General features: G+C 36.7%; 2 protein-coding genes across 3 annotated transcripts in view; one reads left to right on the top strand and one right to left on the bottom strand.

Moving 5' to 3' along the window:
• Positions 1–10,499, top strand: part of LOC124534006 — a 161,037-nt gene extending 150,538 nt beyond the window's left edge. For both annotated transcript variants that reach the window (XM_047109616.1, XM_047109615.1), the window contains one exon: positions 7,934–10,499. In XM_047109616.1, the coding sequence (XP_046965572.1) occupies positions 7,934–8,197 (264 nt within the window). In that variant the 3' untranslated portion in view covers positions 8,198–10,499. The remainder of the gene's footprint in view (positions 1–7,933) is intronic.
• A 578-nt stretch (positions 10,500–11,077) lies between these two features.
• The window catches only part of LOC124534008 (UNC93-like protein), a 34,419-nt gene continuing 25,137 nt past the window's right edge, over positions 11,078–20,359 (bottom strand). The window contains exons 4-11 of the mRNA XM_047109617.1: positions 16,350–16,473; positions 15,865–16,016; positions 15,126–15,244; positions 14,487–14,646; positions 13,362–13,502; positions 12,700–12,826; positions 12,475–12,595; positions 11,078–11,814 (exon numbers count right to left, since the gene is read on the bottom strand). Of these exons, the coding sequence (XP_046965573.1) occupies positions 11,676–11,814; positions 12,475–12,595; positions 12,700–12,826; positions 13,362–13,502; positions 14,487–14,646; positions 15,126–15,244; positions 15,865–16,016; positions 16,350–16,473 (1,083 nt within the window). The 3' untranslated portion in view covers positions 11,078–11,675. The remainder of the gene's footprint in view (positions 11,815–12,474; positions 12,596–12,699; positions 12,827–13,361; positions 13,503–14,486; positions 14,647–15,125; positions 15,245–15,864; positions 16,017–16,349; positions 16,474–20,359) is intronic.

Here is a 20,359-nt window from a genome sequence, read left to right on the forward strand (position 1 = left end):
TCCACTGAGCCTGTAGTTACACTGGCTCACTCACCCTTCAGACCGGGACACAACAATACTGAGTACTGTTATTTGGCGGTAGAATAACTGATGAGTGGGTGGTACCTACCCAGACGGGCTTGCACAAAGCCCTACCACCAGGCTGTTATATTTATATATTATATTTATAACTTTCACAGTAATAAAATGTAAAGGAACAGTCTGTCCGCGAAGTCGTGCCGTAAATTCATTTTATAACCTAAAAAGTAACAAAGTGTGATTGGAGCGAGGAGAGATAGAGGAAATATGGCAAAGTTGAGGCATGATAATGATCGTTCGTGCGGCGTGATATCAAGTGTCTGCGCGGGCGCACTTTCCTCGACTTGCGAGGCCGCGGCACGCGACCGCTACTCCATCACGACTAGTGCGGGAATTGTTGTATTTATTATTGTTATCATTATATCGATTATATTATTATATAGCATGGAATCACATATTTTTTTGTTATAAATTACCATAATTTATAGTGTCATAAATTAATTCAAAAGCTTAATTAAATGGTTATATGCTTTAATTAATGAAATTTACAAAATTAATTAATTATAAAGAACTATTTAAAACATTGCTGTTATACAATTTAAAAAATGTATGTAAATTACATTTATACAAGTGTTATAATTAAGTCACTTATCATTATAATATACTATAACTGCCGTTACTGCTGAATATGTAAAGGCAATTAACAGTAACGGAATTCATCGTTAATGTCGATACAGCACAGCACATCACTACGTTGAGTTACAAGCAGCCTGGCACGAGCCGCGATAGAATCAGATGATGATACGTAGATTGTTTTCCGATTCCGACTTGGCTACAACTTTACTTATTTATTTTATATCGATAGATCGTTTATCGATATTTCGATTTGAGTCGCTCGAAAGCGACGTGTCTTTAAAGTTACGCTTTGCGTTTAACTAATGTATTGCATTGCACATCACTACGTTGAGTTAAGCGACGTGGCACGAGCCGCGATACTATCACACGATGATATACGCGTAGATTGTTTGGCCCGCGCCGCTGCACTTCTGCTGCCTACAATGTACTCCATACATAATCTATACTAATATTATAAATGCTTTTTCGAACTACTGAATCGATTTCTATGAAATTTGGCATGAAGCTTGAACTCTTTTGCAGGACATATGTAACTTTTTATGCCCATTATGTGATCTGATGACCAACCTCTCAAACGCGAGCGAAACCGTGAGCGGCGATTAGTATTAGTATATAATTTAAGGTTTAATATTCAAATGCAGACATAATTTCATTTCACACGTTTTTATTATCAAAAATATATATGTTATATATTTTCTTCATTGTACAAGTGTTATACTTAGGCAGCGGTTCGTAAAAGTTCTCCTGTGTTTCATTATGTAAGTGTTAATAAATTTCATTGCGATCAACAAAAGAGCCACGTACTACATTGATCTTTCACTATCTTAAACCCTTAACCTCAGGTTTCTATTACGTACCTACTTTCTCTTCGCCTTACTTCGGCTATAATCATCTTAGTAAACAAAAATTAATGTTTGAATATTTGTACCCTTTGAATTAATAAAATATTGATTCGATAACAATTTCAGCGAGGTATTCTAGATACGATAACGAAGGCCCTTACCATAAAAAAACAAGATTTTATTTGATTATACTTTTGTGTGAACTTTTTATAAGTATATTGCTAGTGGTAGCTCGCGGCTTTGTTCGCTCTTTAGGGTATTTGTTGTCATATGTTAGATAAATAAGTAGCCCATGTCCTTTCTTAGATTTCAACTTTGCTTCATATCAAACTTCATCGAATTCGGTCCAGCGGTTTGGCCGTGAAAGAGAGACAGACGGACAAAGTTACTTTCACATTTATAATATTAATATATATTCTACCCTTACGAATAAAAAATAGTAGATTTAAATTTATATGAATTCATAAGTTTCCACATTATTATGGCACCTTCACACTTGGGTTCAGTTGTTCGTCGTCCGTTATCATTTAATTAAAATTTAAATTGTATTCCATAAGGCTTATTAAAAGCACAGTAACATTTAAACTGATCAGAGGTACGAGAGGTACGACTACAAAACATTCACCTCTCCGCAAAGCGTTAACTATAACTGTGAGGCGTCAGTAATAAAGTATAGCAATTGTACGGCCTGCGGGCAGAAAAGCGTTATTTATTTAACTAACGGTGTTTAAACTCAATGTTATGTATGTGTGGGGGGGGCATGAGGCTGTACGCTATACAAATATAGGCTGGTGTTGAATTTTTAATCACTTTTTTTTTCTTTAAACCAGTTTTATAATTCATGTAGGTATATTATAATATTACTTTTTTTATTTTTTTTAAGCTTTTATTCCATATCTTACACTAGTAATCGGTCTTGGAGAAAATAAAAAGCGAAAATAAAAACATACGCAATACATACAAATTGTCTTTATTTAAAAGTCATTTGAACTAAGTTTGAATAAACTGTATCTTAATATAAGAAGTCACATTGAAAAAAGCTCAATCTCGGAGTTTCAACTCATAATTTATAATGCTTAAGCCACAGTATTGTTTTATTACATTTCTACCTTTTATTTGCAAATATAGTTTTCAATATAATGAAGCAAATTTGAGAGTCACGTATTAATAGATAATTCAAAGTCTATTACGAAATATTAATGGCAACTGCATCTGAATACTCTATTGATGAATGAATATATCACAAATTGATTGGGCCAACGTTATCTAGCATAGCTGAGATGGCCCAGTAGTTAGAATGCGTGCATCTTAACCGATGATTTCGGGTTCAAGGCCAGGCAAGCACCACAAGCAACAAAAAATCGCGAGGAAACCTGCATGTGTCTAATTTCATCGAAATTCTGCCACATGTGCATTCCACCAACCCGCATTGAAACATGGTTGAATAAGTTCCCAACCCTATGTATGTTCCTTAATGGAAGAGGAGGCTTTAGCCCAGCAGTGGGTAATTTACAGGCTGTTACTTTACTTTTTTTACTTTTATCTAGCATAATAATATAATCAATCGCAATTTTCATGTGAATTAAATCCTTGAATTTTTACAGTAATAAAACCTCTTTGGAAATAAGATAGCGAATATTGAAGATGTTTTTGCACGATTTAAGTCGTTTCGTATCTGAGCACTTAATCGAAGCGTATATCAAAAGACATCTTAATATAAGCACCGTGTACCGAGTCGGGTTGCAAGCTAACCAAGCAATTAACTGTGGATATTAAACAATCTGACCTCTAGTTTAATTTGAACCCGAATCTCAATTTGCTGTTAAATGAAATATTCACTGCCATCATGAATAACGAAATAGGTTTGTATGTTGTTGCCGCAATATACTGGGTGTCGTTTTTATTTATTTTTCTTAATGGTTGTTTTATGTTATTAATTAATTATGAATAAATGTAACGGTTAACCTTTGTATGTAGAATAAGTACGAGGTATATACGATATGGTCTAACCGTACAAACTTTTTTTTTTCGGTAAAGATATTCCGTAACCGGCTCGTGTTTAAGATTTTTATGCCGAACTTTAGTTAAATCAGCTTCGTCCTAAAATCTTTAGGATTTAAAAAAAAAAAAGTTTTTCTTATTAATGATCTAAAGAATAATATGATATATAATAATTCAATTGTAGGTATTATATTAACAGGTCATATTTCACAGTCTAAGGACTATGGTACAATACAGATCTTGTTATTATGGACTATAAATTTAGTAACTAACTAATAGTTTACTATTGTCAGCCTTGCATTATATGGACTGGTGATAGAGACTTTTTGCTATATTTCAAAATTATCATCTATTTAGCGGAAAGGATATGATATAATTATCATTGGCGAACTATTTATAAACAACATTAAAATCCAAGCAACATACTATCGTTCAATTGCTTTCAATAATAACAAACCGCTCTAGAATGACCCGTCGAAACATTGTTATTAAAACCACAGTAAAGATAACTTGGAGGTCAAAGTAAATTACTTCAATGCGCACATCCACGGCTGGGCGGATTCGGAATGTACGTTCGGGCGCATTCGTCGCCTCTCGGCTCTATAAATCCCGCCCACCTGCGCGAGCGCTTATCGCTATCTCTATCACACTCACGACTTTCCCTCAGTGTGTCTCAGACTTTCGCGTTGTGCGCACGCCACACCCACTGACCGGCGTCAGGCTATTTTCCAATTATGTGGGAGCTTTTTGCGACTACTCCATGCCCAAGATAAGCTTTCTATTTTAATAAATGACTCTGCCCGGGTCACGGTAACGAATTCTTGTTAGTTATATATCTATAGATACATTTTAATTATTTATTTCAAACCTCCTTACACTTTTTTTTTTGGTATTAATAAATAAACTAAAGTAAATAATTGGTATATCAACGAACTTGTAAACTTATCAAGATTTCTTTATGCATAAATGTAAATGTCGATTGTGATAATATATGAAAATGTCTGATTTAAGAACTAATCTCGTTATTAAATATTTAAACAATTAATTTTGTTTACAAAACCATAAATAGCAACATTTAAATTACATGCCGTGGAAAGTTCTGTATTTATTTAGCTTAGCTTAAATTTCGCCAAAATCAAGCCTTGGCATACCTTATAGGTATATGCATAGATACCTGCCCATATTTTTTTTGCTTGACTTAAAATGTTATTTGTTACTGCTAAAACATGCTGATGGCTAGATATATATTTAAAAAAAAATCACAATTGAGAACAGAAAAAGGTCTGAAGGTGCAGTTTTTCTCGAATGTCCTTGGAAACGGGAAGAACCTGATACCTATTACACGCCTAACTATTCCAATATTAAATAAAGTAATACCGTGAATCGGCACATTCTAGAACAAGCACTCCGTAGGTAGGTAATTACATTTAATAGCTTATCAACTTCAATCGGTAGCACCACATACCGAGATACCGAAAAAATTTAATGGAACCGCGAGTAAAAGTTAGAAAGCGCCGACAAAATGAAAAAACGACAATTGTTATAAAAAAACAGGCTCCACGTCCCATGACCTCTTGCCTTTTAAAAAAAGATGACGAGATGAGAAATAGCGACCATCTCGGATATAATTATCGAAAGAGCGTAGAGCCGCCAACCGTCAGCTCTTAAATATAAGCCAGTCCGTTCATGCTTTAAACTTAATAGCAATCTTTATAGTAATGCATCTAATAGGGATGTGCCCGAAAAGTGGTCATTATCGATATCGATGGTTGACATTGTAATTGTTACCCCGCATTCGCCGCGTAAACTGTAATAAGACATTATTACACGTAAGTCAATAATGTATAACATCATAATTAGGTATCCATATTTTCCTCGTACATAACTGCAACTTTTTTTGGTAAAAAAATTTGTACTTGGTACCAATAGCGATAGAATTATACATTTATGTAAAATGCAAATAGAAAACTCAGGAGTAAGAGCGAAAGATTATATTTATTAATATTTATCGTGTATCGCGCAATTTGAAAGCCGCCCACCACGCACCTGCCAGTAAACGAGCTCGTAGTTCCTAGAGCGTCGTAAATTATCGTGTGGCGCATCACTAGCCGGGAGCAAAGGTTCCACAGAGGGCGCAGGCATCAATTTGCGCGGTAGCCGCCGCGGGCGCCGCGCCGCCCCTGTCATTACCCTGCCCTCCCCCCTGCCGCACCCCTGCTCCACTCCCGACCTCCAGGGGAACATACTTTAACCTTTTTTGCTCCCTCACAACCTGTTCGCGGGATGCGGCTGCTGTGCCTTCACGGGCGCAATTTAAACATCGGTTCATGGCCACGGGCGATACAGCCTGCGTATAGCCTGCTAACTATACGGCCTTTGTAAGTGCAGTGCTGCCTCCATGTGTTTTAACTTATTGCTAGCCGTTAGGGATGGAAATTACTGAGTGTAGCAATTATTTACGGTGGTACTAGAAGGTGACGTTTGATTTTTTTATTACCCTGTAGCACGACAATGTAACGGAGGCCGTTACGCTTGGCAGTATATAAATCATTATAGTCAATTTATTTAAAAAATAAAACTCCGTCCAATACAATTTTTAGACGTTAAAATTTAGGTCATTTTCGTCAGGTTTAAATTATAATATTCATAATATCTATTCAAATATTAACATAACAAAAAGAATAACATTCTTTTTTTTTTCATACAAAAAAGTCTTTGACTAAGGTCTTTCCTGAAACTAGCAATTTGATCTCCAATTAAAGCAATTTTCTCCGATATCATTCCAGTTCGTTTAGTTGAGCGCAGGTCACTCCTGACCCCGGGGCACGGGCATTAGAGACCCGAAACGATTTAAAATCTCCTAACCCCTATTAAACTTAAATATGCCCTTAAACCTAATTCGTACCATCCCGCCAAGGTTATATCGGACATGACTTATTGACCGTTCCAAATAGTTTTAAAACTTGCCTTTATTAGTAGACAGACGTTCATTTACAAAAAATGTACGGGTTCGACATCAGAGCCAACGCGAAAGGAGCAACATGACTCCTGCAAATTGACCTGTCCTTCAACGCGAGCGGCGGGCGCCGGGCCGCTGTCGTAGCCGCTAAATAATTCCGTTCCCATGAGCTAGCTACTAGCTATCTCACTTTAATTATTCATAGGCTTTTTTGTACGCCATCGCTTTTTACCGCTCGACGGCTGCCCGCTTATTTTCTCGAAGCTATATAAAATTAAAAAATAAAAATAATCGAGCTCCGGCGCAATTTAAAAAAGGAATACGTCGGATGACACGGATCGAACTCCGGGCAAATGTCGCGCGGTAAAAAGTGGTCGAGCGTGAAGATGTTCGGAGGGCGTGCGGTCGGCGCGGGGGGGCGGGGTGCAGGACGTCACGTAGGCGGCTCGCTTTTTGTCAACGTTCCCGCGGAGATGACAGGTCGCTGGACGCTGCGCCCGCGACCCGAGAGATCGGTATCGAATCGTTTTGATACTTGCGATTCACATCGCCCGTTTAGTCGCACTTGTGACTACACACCGTGAAATTATTTATTAACTTTCCTTAAGCAAACAAGCGATAACTTATAACACCCTATATTAAAACAAAATTTTTACATATTGTACTTGGAAAATATTTTGTCGAAAACATTTTAGTCTTATTATCATAAATTAATGAAAAATGACGCTCTTTAAAATTTAATTGTAACGTAAATATTATTTTTATCAATTATAACTGACAACGAACACCATTGAATAACAATTTCAGAAGATTATACATCATGTTAAATAAAAGTAATGCTACCATACATTAGCTGAACACAAGTAGAAATTAAAAATGGTTCTGTATAATAGCTAGTTTCAAGACTCGCCGATCGCGCTGTAGCCCCTGCGTGACACGACGACAGGTGCACTGGCTTCAACCGGTCACTAATAAACTCTTAAACTCCGTAGAGCTTCCCACAACCTGCCGAACGAACTTAGACTTTTTTTATTGACGACCATTTGCTTTGCAAATTACTGTACGAAATTATCTTTCAGGTTGGGCGTAATTTTTTGTTAAATAATTATTTTTTGTTTTTAACTTTTAATTATCAAAGCCCTAATCGGATTAACTACTTTATATGACTACAGACTACAGTAATATAAGAGATGACTTTATACTTATGTTAGCAATAGCGCTTTGTTATATATATTAATTATAAAAGTGCTAGGGCCTCCTTTCATCTATAGAAGATGTGGAGCTTATTTCACCGCGCTGCCCCAATGGATATTAATAGATGGTAGATGTGCCAATAGTTTTTCTTTAATGTACGAATGTAAAAGTACGACATTAATTGAAAATCAAGATACGCAATCTTTAGTTAACTTTAGAAACTGACCCATCTCGATTTTGTGTATCGTTTTGTATATTGTTAATGTTTTATATTTCTTTGCAGAATTTCCGCGAGCAGAGAATCGACGGCTCGGGACTGCCACTTCTCACAGAGGAGCACCTCACGGGCATGCTGCAAATGAAGTTGGGCCCGGCGTTGAAATTGCGTGCAGTGGTCGGACGGAGATTGGAGTCCTGTGCCCAGTGCCAAGCGACCACAGCCACCGCTACCGCCACCACAGCGGCGACGACACCGCCCAACGCGCCCAAAATAAATGGCACAACATTAAAGTCGGAGCCCAGAAGCAACACCACTAGCCCCAGTTAGAAATACAAATTGTTTTATAATTAGACTGAGTTAACGGGCAATTTAAGTTACAAGTTTAACGTGGCGAAGGTTGTATTTGTATAATTTAGTTTTCATTTTAATTTTACGTGGACTTGAATAGATTGTGCTGTCTTAACTGTTGATTCGTACGAGCTTTGTCGTGAAACGCGCGTAGTTCGCTGCTACATAGAATGGAACGCTAGTTTTTCTGAATTTTTTTTTGAATTTCCATCTTTTCAATAACTTCTCGTTCTATCTAATAACGAACTACCGCTGAAGTAATCCTATACATGTATATATAATGGTTAAGCCACATCTTAAGATGCAAAACTTTCTCGAAGTTTAGTAAATGATGGGCATTTCGAGTGTTTGCCAAAAATTGTCCATAAATTCTTCACAACGAATTATTGCCAATACAAATGGGTCCAATTTTCTAGAATGTTCCATGCCAGTTTACTTCCTACTTCGGAAAGTGTTTCCTCTTCGTCATTTGTTATACCGTTACTAAATTTTAGTCATTCAGTTCACTATAGTCTTCCTGTTAATAGATTTTGCATTTAGTTACGAATTAAGACGCTTTAGTATATCTTAGCGGCTAAGGGTTGTAAATAAGTTGTTGCCGTCTAAATGTGTTGTGTCGTTTTAATATATGTCGAAAGAGTTTTTGTATGTGTGAAACAAAACTTCATGGTAAAGATTTAATTCGGAAGTTTAAATTTTTTTTTTAAATTTCTTTAGTTGATTTAAAATTGTTTTTATCACATACAAAGACTTTATCAAACAAATCGTTTCGGTGCTAAAAGACCCTGATAGGAATATTTGAAAATATTTTAGTATTTACTTGTAAATAATGGCCTTACTGTAAAAATATCTAAATTCGAGGCTACTTATGTCTTAACTATAATACAGGGTCACAAAGTTACAAACTCTCTGTATATAATTATATACGTTTATTTTATAGTTATCATGTATTAACATTTGTCTGTATGTATAGCATTTATTTACACCACACCTGAAGAAAGCTCATTATAGTACAGTGATGTATTTCGTCTAGAAATGACATAAATATGTTATTACATTTAGTTGTTATATTACTTATGTAAAACTGATGTTATTATTTGATATGCCACATAAATACAATTTAATAAAATTCCTATCATATGCAACGTAAGTTTTGTACATAACGACGTTCGATATTTAAATTACAATATTTTTAATCTGTATAAGATATAGATTATTTCAAGAATATTATAAATAAATACAATCTGTGGTAATCTCCTTAATTGCCAAAATAGTATATTTATAACAATATACCTATTTCAAATTTAATACAATTTTAATAATATTTACGTGAAACTGACAATACTTTTAAGAATTGTAATTAAAATAAATATCTCGAAATGGGATTAGATGAGAATATAATATAACAAAAATTATGAATCCATTTTTATTCAAATAGCACATCGAATTTATCAAATAACTCCATTATAATTCTTTGATAGCATATTTATAAGTAAAATATAAGAAAATAAAAGGTGCTGTTTTGACGTTAAATGCGATTAATTAAATTCGTGCCTTATTCCAAGTCTTCCTCGTATTATTATCAAATTATATTATAATTTTGTTTAATATTCTTTCTGAAAGTATTACGGTTGTATGCTTTAAATTGGACGATAATAATACAATAATAATAGTTAATAAGGATATAACGGATTCGTTATTATTATAGAATTTGATAATGCAGCTTTGTTAACATTTGTACTTTAATGTGGACTAGTGACTTACATTTGTGTAAATTTCGTGTACCTTATTCTGTTTTGAATGGCTGATGAATGTGTGAATAATGTCGATAGACTTAACACCGATACTTTATTAAAATCGATTATAAAAATAGCTCGCTTGTAAATCGATAATGGTGATGAATACGCCGTACGTCAGAGTTCTTTTTTTAAATAATCAATGTTTGCTTTTATCTGTGTTTACTTGGTGTACGGCGTATTTTCCCCTTTATCTGTACTACCTACTATAACTTTCAATAGAAGCCGTGTATGCTGCTCAAATATATTTTTTTTCTTCACGTGTTCAATAATGCATTAAAATTATTTTTTTATCTGTGACAATAATAATTATGACAGCTGTGGTGTTCGGTTTTGTGTATGACAAGGTTTTAGTCACTTGTTAATTTCCTTGAGAATATTAAGTACTTAGTTTATTTTAAGCTTGTTTAGTTATAATTTCGGATAAAGTTCAATCCGATTTTAAGTATTTATGTGAAGAGAATAAAACAATGATTTATTCAAAACTCTTTTCTTATTTTCTTAACCTTACTGTATAAAAAAGATATTTAAAAAAATGTTTAAGCTATTTATGTATTAAAATAGAAAATAATTATAAATAAAGAAACTAATATAACTTTAAAAGTTTGTAATGATGATTTTTAAATATTTATCTACATTGTTTAATGTTTTTATTAACAATAAGATAAAACGGAGGTGAAAAGAACTGCATATGACTTATAAGGACATACTTACGCTATTTGGGTTACAAGTTACGTTAATTAAATTAGAGTATTTTTAATAAAACAAAATTGTTAGTATACATCACAAATATTAAAATATTTTTTTGAAAATTAAATTGAATAAATTATAATTCTTTGAGAGTTTGACAAAATATAATAAACAAATATTGTATAACATCACATACATTACCCTGATCCCAGTGTAAGTAGCTAAAGCACTTGTGTTATGGAAAATCAGAAGTAACGATAGTACCGTAAACACCTAGAGCCAAGACAACATAGAAAAGTAACGAACTTTTTCTACATTGATCCGGCCGGGAATCGAACCCGGGACCTCGGAGTGTTGTACTCATGAAAACCTGTGTACATTCCCCGAAGCTCATTATATGTAACCTCTAAAATTAATTATTAATGCTATTAAAAAAATAGACATATCTTTTTCTATACGTTTAGGAATAAATAAGGAAGTATTTTCAATATTATTACATATTACTTGCTATTTCTTAATTAAATACAAATTAAATAAATGTTACTATCGTACATGTTTTAATAGACTAATTTGTATCATGTATTACTTAAGTAATCCACCGATTTCCTGTTAAAAGATTCTTAAAATGATAAGGTTTTATTTGATCTGTACAAATAACTACCAACCTCTTTCGTCGTCGGATTAAGTCTTAGAAAGTAGTCGTTTAGTAATAAGAACTTAAGATACTTTTTAGATATTTATTAGATTTTTTTAGATTATATTATGAGAAAAAATACAAATCACGATTTCATAAAACTTAAGATTTTCCAACAATGAATTTACTTTCGTCAACGTTTTTGGACGTTGGTCCATCCTTTATGAAAAAAATTAGTTAAAATAATAGATATAAAGCTAGAAATTATTTGATAAGTCTATTAGTAACTAATTGATTTATCACATCGTTTAATAAATTATATAATTATTCGTATATTCTACTCTTGTTCAGCTTTCTCTGCAACTAATTCGAACTTCCTCTCTTCGTGATGATGACGCTTCACGCGGTATTCCATTAGTTCGATGGTGGTATATCCTGAGAATCCTAAGATCAGAAGACCCACCAGAACATATAACCTGCAACGGAACACACATATTGTCTTAAATTTTAAGCATTATACACACGTTTTATTTCTCTTTTAAACTTTTAAAACACACCTAATAATCCTAGATCACATAATTACTTTTAGGACATTAAATAAATATGTAGTGTTTGCAATACGCAAAATTGTCTTTTTCCTTTTCATTAAATAGAAAAAGACATTTATTTAAGTAAAAGCTTCAAAGTTTGCACGTCCTTTTAGAAATTAAGAAAACGATACTCTTTTGGTACTTTCATCGACTAATAGACGCCTATTAGGCTATGAAGCACAGCAGTGCGCGTATCTAACCTTCATCGGATTTTATTCCGCTCAGAGGAAAAGTATTTATTTTAGAATGTATAGAATCAATGAGGCTTCTGATTTTCGGCTTATTTAGTTTTTACTGCCTCTTAAATGTTGAATGTCGAAAATACTTATACGTCAGGCGGTAATTTTGCTCGTTAATATTTAGAAGGCGTCACCTATAACACGCCACCACAACTAAAATGCTTATTGTATTCTCATAATTATATTATATGATATTTGAATTTCAGATAAAATTATTTAATTATACTAATTGACAAAAGCACTTGAATCAAGAAGGCAGAGAAAAGCACTTGAAGGTTGTGTCTGATGTAGACAGTATGAAACATACCTGGTCCTCACGCACAGATACGGTGCTGATGCATACGAGAGAACACTACCAGTCGCTTCCCATAAACGAAAGTTAGAATAAGCTGCCTCCTCATTACCCGGGAACAGAATCCCTGAGAGAGCTGTAAAGGACAAATTAATTTTATTAATCCTTGACAAATCTGAATACTAATAGTAATAAGACGAAGACTCAGAATACTATGAACAGTTTTTACTACAGTCATACCGTTTACTTGAACAAGCCACACAGCATCTGCCGTGCCCCAGATCGCAGCCAGTATGAAGAAAACCAGCCATTGCTCAGGATCAGGTCTCCACAGTAGCAGCGACGTCAACAAACATAGATTCAACAGCTGTAAAATTAAAATACGTATAAATAATACACAACAAAATTACATACACTGTATACAAGTAGGTTATCTAAGCATTTTTGAATCTTTATCCTACTTTTTTGAATTGACAGAGGCCGTTGACCAGTGTGGTTTCCACAGCGTCACCGGGTGAGCGAAAATCGAAGAATATTGTCATGCATTTTGGGAGCCCGCTTAAGGGCTCAGAATAAGCGCATCTTAAGGGTGAAATTAATTTTAATCGTGGATTACGAAACCAATTACATATATATCAAATATATATTTTGTTATACCTTTGATATATAGGTGCATATACAATGTGTATATTTTCTTTTTTTTTATGTATTTTAAAAGACTTCTGATAACTGTCTAACTCTTGGAACATTAACAATTAGTCATACTGCTTTAGTCTCAGGCTAAAAGCAATACAAGGGAATACATTTCGAACATGAAAACTTCTTATCATAGAAACGAGAATTTTGATTTGCCTTAGCAATATTTTTCTTATATAATGTAAATAGAATTCATGTGAACTTACGAGAGCAATCACCATGACTGGAAACCGACCGGTTACTTTAACAATAGCGCCCGCTATCGGTGCCGCCAGAGCGTTGAAAACTCCAAAGCAAATCATAACGAAACCGATATTGCTAATTCCGTATGCACACCCCACGAAAGCCTGAAAATTCAAACAAAAGAGCATGATAAAAATGCCTAATCAAGATTCTTTCAAGTCCTATTGACTGACATTATTTACAATATATCGCAAAAAAAGTCTTATTACTTAAATCATTAAACCCAACAAAGAACCTAATTATACAATATCAGTCGACAAAAATAAGGCGGTATCCTGCATTCATATAAAAAAGATAATTTGCATGTATATTATAATACCTAACCAAATGTAATTGTCACAACAATATCTCAGTGAAAGGTTGTTCCAGCGGACACTGGAATGACCTTCAACGAATAATACTAAGCACCAACCTCAAACAGGAAGCGAGTTACGTAAATGAGTTTGCGATTGTTTTAATGGTTTTGACAAGGACAATTCGTGCAATTCTGTGCCCTAGTGTTGAAAATGTCAAAGTACATTTTTGAGTAAAATGCCACATCATTTAAAAAAAATTCAATTTGCCAAAACCGCAAAAGTACCTTTTCGAGTTTTTTCATGATATTGGAAAACGATCGAGCTATTATGTCCATATGTCTGCTACCATGCATATTCACCATTTCTTATCATCAATACTTTGGAAACGATACACAACAATAACAAACATTGCCCTGACGGTAGAATGAACCCACTCATACATACCCAGACAAACTTGCACAGAGCTTTATTACCAAGCAAACGTATTTATTTATTATAAGTAGGAATCTTAGCGTTTTGTGACGCTCGAGAGGATTCAATGGTTTGAAATATACTCCAATTAGACATATTTAAATTCAATTAATTTTACACCTTTCTATTTACTCACTATGAGCACATTCTATTAAAAAAATGTGGAGTTTCAGACGATTTTTAACGTATACATAATACGTTAAAAATCGTCTGAAACTCCACATTTTTTACAATACAGGTAAATGTACCATTAGTCAAATCTACCAATCAAAGTCTTTAATCTTTACCTACATTTGTAGTTCCAATCTGTATATATTTTACCTGCGTAAAGTCAGCCGCCATGAATGCCTGCTCAGCGCCGATGTAACCGATAACGGGCAGTAACAACAATTGGTACTTGTGCCTGAGTTGGCGAAGCGTAACCGCCAGCAATTGGAACCCTGACTTGCCTTGGGCCATCGGCTGACGTCCGGTATTATATCTTAAACATAAGTGAAGTCATCTTACTAATTTAACGCAAATATTTTATTATTTATATAGGTTTAAAGGTTGTTGGAAAGTTTTAAGGTGCAGTATTATAACATCACATACAATAATGTGATAAAATGAGCAAAAGAATATTCCCTGTGTGGTCACCACGCCAAAAGGTAAATGTCAATTATAAAAAATGTATGTATATTGTTGATTGTTGATTTTTTATACCTTTTACTTGTGCTTAAAGTGCCCAGATTATTTCGCCAATGTCACGGTCAAGGTTATAGGCTCGATTTAAATATGGAAGTATGATAGTAGTAGATTTTTTTGTAACCTGCCATTATGAATTGCTCACGATCTAATGAATGAATTCAAATTAAATAAATAACAATTACTAACATTTCGACTTTTGACTAAAATTTATGGTAAATAATGGTTATTCTTTATGAGTAGAGAATTACTTTTTGTAAGTTTAAGTTGTTATACCTGCTTAATGAATCCACACCGATGGCGACGAGGATGCTCGCTGCAGCCATACAAGCCAGGTACACACCTGCGATCAACTGAATCTTAACCGGAGATGGCGTCTCCAAATTACTGTTTTCCTGTCAAAAAAAATATCAACGTAACTACAAGACAATGAAAATACTAATTTCAATATTAAGATACATTTTCAATTCGTTCCAAGAATCGTAAAAATACGATTGTTTAAACAATACGAGCTTATTAAAGTCAAACTGTACTTCCGGCTTCACCAGCGTTATTATTGAAGCAGCTCATAGTAGTATTACTGCAATTAACAGTAATCTTATAAAACAGAGGAAATAATAAAAACAGACTAACAGACAGTTTTTGGGTCGTAATATAAAAAAAAAACGCTTGAATCAAGCCAATTATTGATATTACTGAATTTTACTATTTAGTCAGACCGCTCCTTCCCATTGGGCAATTTAGGCAAGTGCCCGGACCCCCGATCGATAATGCCCTCAGATAAAAGTAATGTCAAAATATGTGATTGTTGTTGTTGAAAAAAATCTGTAACCTCGTTTATCTACTTTATCTATTCTAACAAAATAGTTTTTTATCAAAGTCATAGGGCCCCCATTATCCTAATATGCCCAGAGGCTCCAATAGGATATAGACGGCCCTGTATTTAGTCTGTTTTTTTTTTATAAAAAATATAATTATAACTGATAGAATAACAAGACCAAAGTAAAGAACTGACATGAGCATCGCTACCACTACAGAAGTTAACCCCGCAGGTGGAACCATAGTCAGGCGTAGATATAGTATAATTCATGAGCGCCGCTACTTTAGGCGCTTCGATGTAGGTTTCATTCATCAAAAGCGTCACCTCTCCGAGTGACGAAGATAAAACTGGAAAAATATAATATAGGGATTATCAATTACGTGCGGATTTTTTTCGGAAACTTTCTAGAAAATAATTCCATCTTTATCTGTACGTAGTCAAAATAACAAACAAAAATATAGCAATTCAACTTTGGGTGATTAGGTAAACAACATAACCAACATTTTCAATGTAGAATCAACAATGACAGACATTATACTTTGTTTACCAATAATTCACTGGTGTTTAATAGCAAAGCCTAACTGCTTCTAATAAGCAACATTTTCACATCATACATACTATATTGAAATTTGGTTCCAAATTCAAACAAATAAAATTTAGATACCTCGCTGTCTACTTACTTGCTGAAGACACCAAATTACCCCAAATCTGTGCCATTTGGTAGAACATGAAGAAGAGTCCAAAGAATCTAACCACAAGAACCTCTGCTGGTACACCGGATAACTTCGCGTATGGTTCTGCAACCTGGGTAATAATACTCGTAATTACCAAACAAGTAAATTCAATATTAAATGGACTAAAGAATATTGCAATTTGTTGATATTGCATCTCTTGCTAATTATTGAAATTTGCAACTGTTTCAATCTGCACATGCCAGTGTTAAGCATTATCCTGATAGTATTTATTATTATTTATTAGTATTCGTAGTTTCAAAACGGTCCATTACCAATAAATAGTATGTCATTAAATTAAGCTTGACCAGATCATTTTTTCATTATTTAGGTAGGCGAATGAGCAAATAGACCTGATGCTAAGTGGTCACCACCGACCATTGACAATGGCGCTGTAAGAAATATTAACCGTCACCAACCTTAGGAATGAATATGTCTCTTATGCCTGTAGTTACACTGGCTCGCTTACTCTTAAAACCAGAACACAATAATACTAATAACGACTGTTTGGCGAAGAATATCTTGGGTGGTACCCAGAGCATATCTTAAACCATGACTACCAAGTAAATTATATTTCCACGACTAAGTTGGGTTATTAACGAATGGCAATGAAGCGCACACTTGTACCTCCTTGTGCACTTAGATATCTCCTGCGCATTGCGCTACTCTCCTCTGATAATATCCACTGAAACCAGAATCAGTCAGTAGAATATCAAATCATCGTATGATTGTTTGAGTTTCAAATCACTCTTAGAGTTATTAAATCAATTTTCAATTCAGGACTCAATGATACCAGGATATAGTATATTTATAAAATGAACACGTACCATTTATCCATCAATAACTATTTAAAACGGTTCATCAATATGCAAACTGCCTTATGGGTGATTCCGAACATGTAATTTTACGCTAAGGAATTTTGTTATCACAAATATGACCTTCACACATTTTGGGCGTACTTCCAGTGATGTAATACGCATTATGAATATATTTGATTTTAATTCAAATATTCATTCTTTTTTGCTAAAGTGGTAGTGCCACGCTGTATACCTTCGGGTTACAGCCGAATGGGCCGGCACGCCCGGGGAAGTACCACTCTCTCACTTAAAATCGGCGTAAAGTGGTAGCTATGCTACCGCGTTTCGTCCGGTAAGTGAGAGTTCCGGAGGCCCAATCCCCCTCCCCCCCAAAACTTGATGGTTGTGCAGAATTTGGTTAAATTACCCCAGGAGGGTACCATCAGCGACAGCGGTGGAGAATCCCTCTCTGGGCATCCATGCTCAGGACATACACCACCTGAGCAGGGATGCCCAGGCTGCCCTCCGAATTCTGGGGGGGGCAATTTTGCGCTCGCCACTGTTCGGGGCAAGCGGAGCAGGCATCATAAGGCAACCCCTACCACCCTCGCTGTGGACTTCTGCAACATAAGGGGACTCAACTCCAACCTCAACGCCGTTCACTACCATCTGGAAACGGCGAAGCCGGCCTTGCTCTTTCTAACCGAGACCCAGATATCTTCTCCTGCTGATACGACTTTTCTCTCGTACCCTGGGTACAAATTGGAACATTCCTTTATACCACGAGCTGGGGTATGCGTTTACGTCAGAGATGATATCTGTTCTCGACGCCTCGGCAGCCTTGAAGGACAGGACCTATCGATTATCTGGCTGCGTGTAGACTGCGATGACCATCCGCGAATCTATGCGTGCCTTTATAGGTCCCATAGCGGTAATGCCGAAACCGACCGACTGGTTGAGCACGTCCAAATGGCTACAGATTCCGTGCTTCAGCAGGTTCCATCCGCAGAGATCATTATTCTGGGTGACTTTAATGCTCACCACGCAGAATGGCTCGGCTCACGCACCACCGATCATGCGGGTAGATCTGTTCTGGACTTCGCTCTAGCATATGATCTGACACAACTGGTCAACTCGCCAACGCGAATACCGGATGTGGAGGATCATACACCTTCCCTGTTGGACCTTCTGCTGACTTCGCATCCGGATGGCTATCAGGTTACCGTCGATCCCCCTCTGGGCTCGTCGGACCACTGTCTCGTCCGGAGTACAGTGCCGGTTGTGCGGTACTCACGGCCTCGTTTTGTTGGGTGCCGCCGAGTATGGCACTACAAGTCAGCAGATTGGGATGGGATGCGGTCTTTTTTTGCATCTTACCCATGGGGGCAGATTTGTTTCTCGCCGGATGATCCGAACGCTGCTGCTGACTCTGTTGCCGATGTGGTGCTTCAGGGTATGGAACTATTCATTCCTTACTCTGCAGTACCCATCGGTGGCAAGTCCCAGCCTTGGTTTGGTCGCTTCTGCAAAACGGCATCACGCCGAAAGTGGGAACGCTATCAAACCTGGGCTAATGCATCTGCGTCTCGTGATGTAAATACCAGCGCATTTAAAAAGGAATACAACTCTGCCTCTAGGTCCCTCAAAAACGTGATTGCTAGGGCGAAGACGGAGTACATTGGCAGAATTGGCGAGAGACTGGTGCGTCTCCCTTCAGGAACACGAGCGTTCTGGTCTCTCGCTAAGGCTGTCTTAGGGAATTTCTGTCAGCCATCTTTTCCATCTCTGCACAGAGACGGTGAGTCATTGGCCCATACCGCGAAAGAGAAAGCTGATCTTTTAGGCTCTCTCTTCGCGTCGAACTCGACTCTGGATGACCAAGGAAAGTCTCCACCAACAATTCCGCGGTGTGATACCACGATGCCGGAGGTTAAATTCCGGCAAAGTGCAGTTCGTAAAGCACTTCTTTCCTTGGACATTCATAAGTCGAGCGGACCCGATGGTATCCCTCCAATCGTGCTACGGACATGTGCTCCCGAGTTGGCACCGGTCTTAACGCGTCTTTTCCGGCAATCCTACACATTAGGCGTCGTCCCGAATTCCTGGAAGACAGCTTTGGTGCATCCGATCCCTAAAAAAGGCAACCGCTCAGACCCGTCCAATTATAGGCCTATAGCCATCACCTCCTTGCTCTCCAAGGTAATGGAGTCCCTTATTAACTGCCAGCTCCTGCGGTACCTAGAGGAGAATCAGCTGATTAGTGACCGCCAGTACGGTTTCCGTCGGGGTCGCTCAGCCGGTGATCTTCTAGTTTACCTTACTCACAGGTGGGCTGAAGCAGTTGAGAGCAAGGGGGAGGCATTAGCAGCCAGCTTGGACATAGCGAAGGCCTTCGATCGTGTATGGCACAAAGCGCTTCTTTCGAAGCTTCCTTCCTATGGGCTTCCCGGGAAATTATGCAATTGGATTACCAGCTTTTTGGCAGATCGGAGCATCAAGGTCGTTGTCGACGGTGCATGCTCTGACTTAAAATACGTCAATGCTGGTGTTCCACAAGGCTGCGTTCTATCACCCACTCTGTTTCTTCTGCATATCAATGATTTGTTGCAAATCGAGAACATTCATTGCTATGCAGACGACAGTACCGTTGACACCTTATACACCGGCCGCGCTAATATTTCTCGGGAAAACGTCGAAGAGAACCGGAACAAACTTGTGTCTGAAATCGAGTCTTCATTAAACGAAGTCTCGAATTGGGGCCGGCTAAATCTAGTCCATTTCAACCCCAAAAAGACGCAAGTTTGCGCGTTAACCGCTAAAAAAACACCATTTGTCGTATCTCCACGATTTGAGAACATTCCGATAGCCGCTACAGGTAGTATCGGAATACTTGGCGTTGATATTTCGAGCCTCGTTCAGTTCCGCGGTCAATTGGAAGGCAAAGCCAAATTGGCTTCAAAAAAGCTGGGCGTGCTCAGCAGGGCGAGGCAGTATTTCACGTCGGCCCATCGCTTTAAACTTTACAAGGCGCAAATTCGGCCTCACATGGAGTACTGCTCTCACCTCTGGGCGGGTGCTCCCCAGTACCAGCTCCTTCCATTTGACCGCATCCAACGTAGAGCGGCTCGAGTTATCGACGATCAAGCTCTTTCCGATCTCCTT

The sequence above is a fragment of the Vanessa cardui genome, chromosome 12, assembly GCF_905220365.1.
Source record: "Vanessa cardui chromosome 12, ilVanCard2.1, whole genome shotgun sequence".
NCBI classification, from domain to species: domain Eukaryota; kingdom Metazoa; phylum Arthropoda; class Insecta; order Lepidoptera; family Nymphalidae; genus Vanessa; species Vanessa cardui.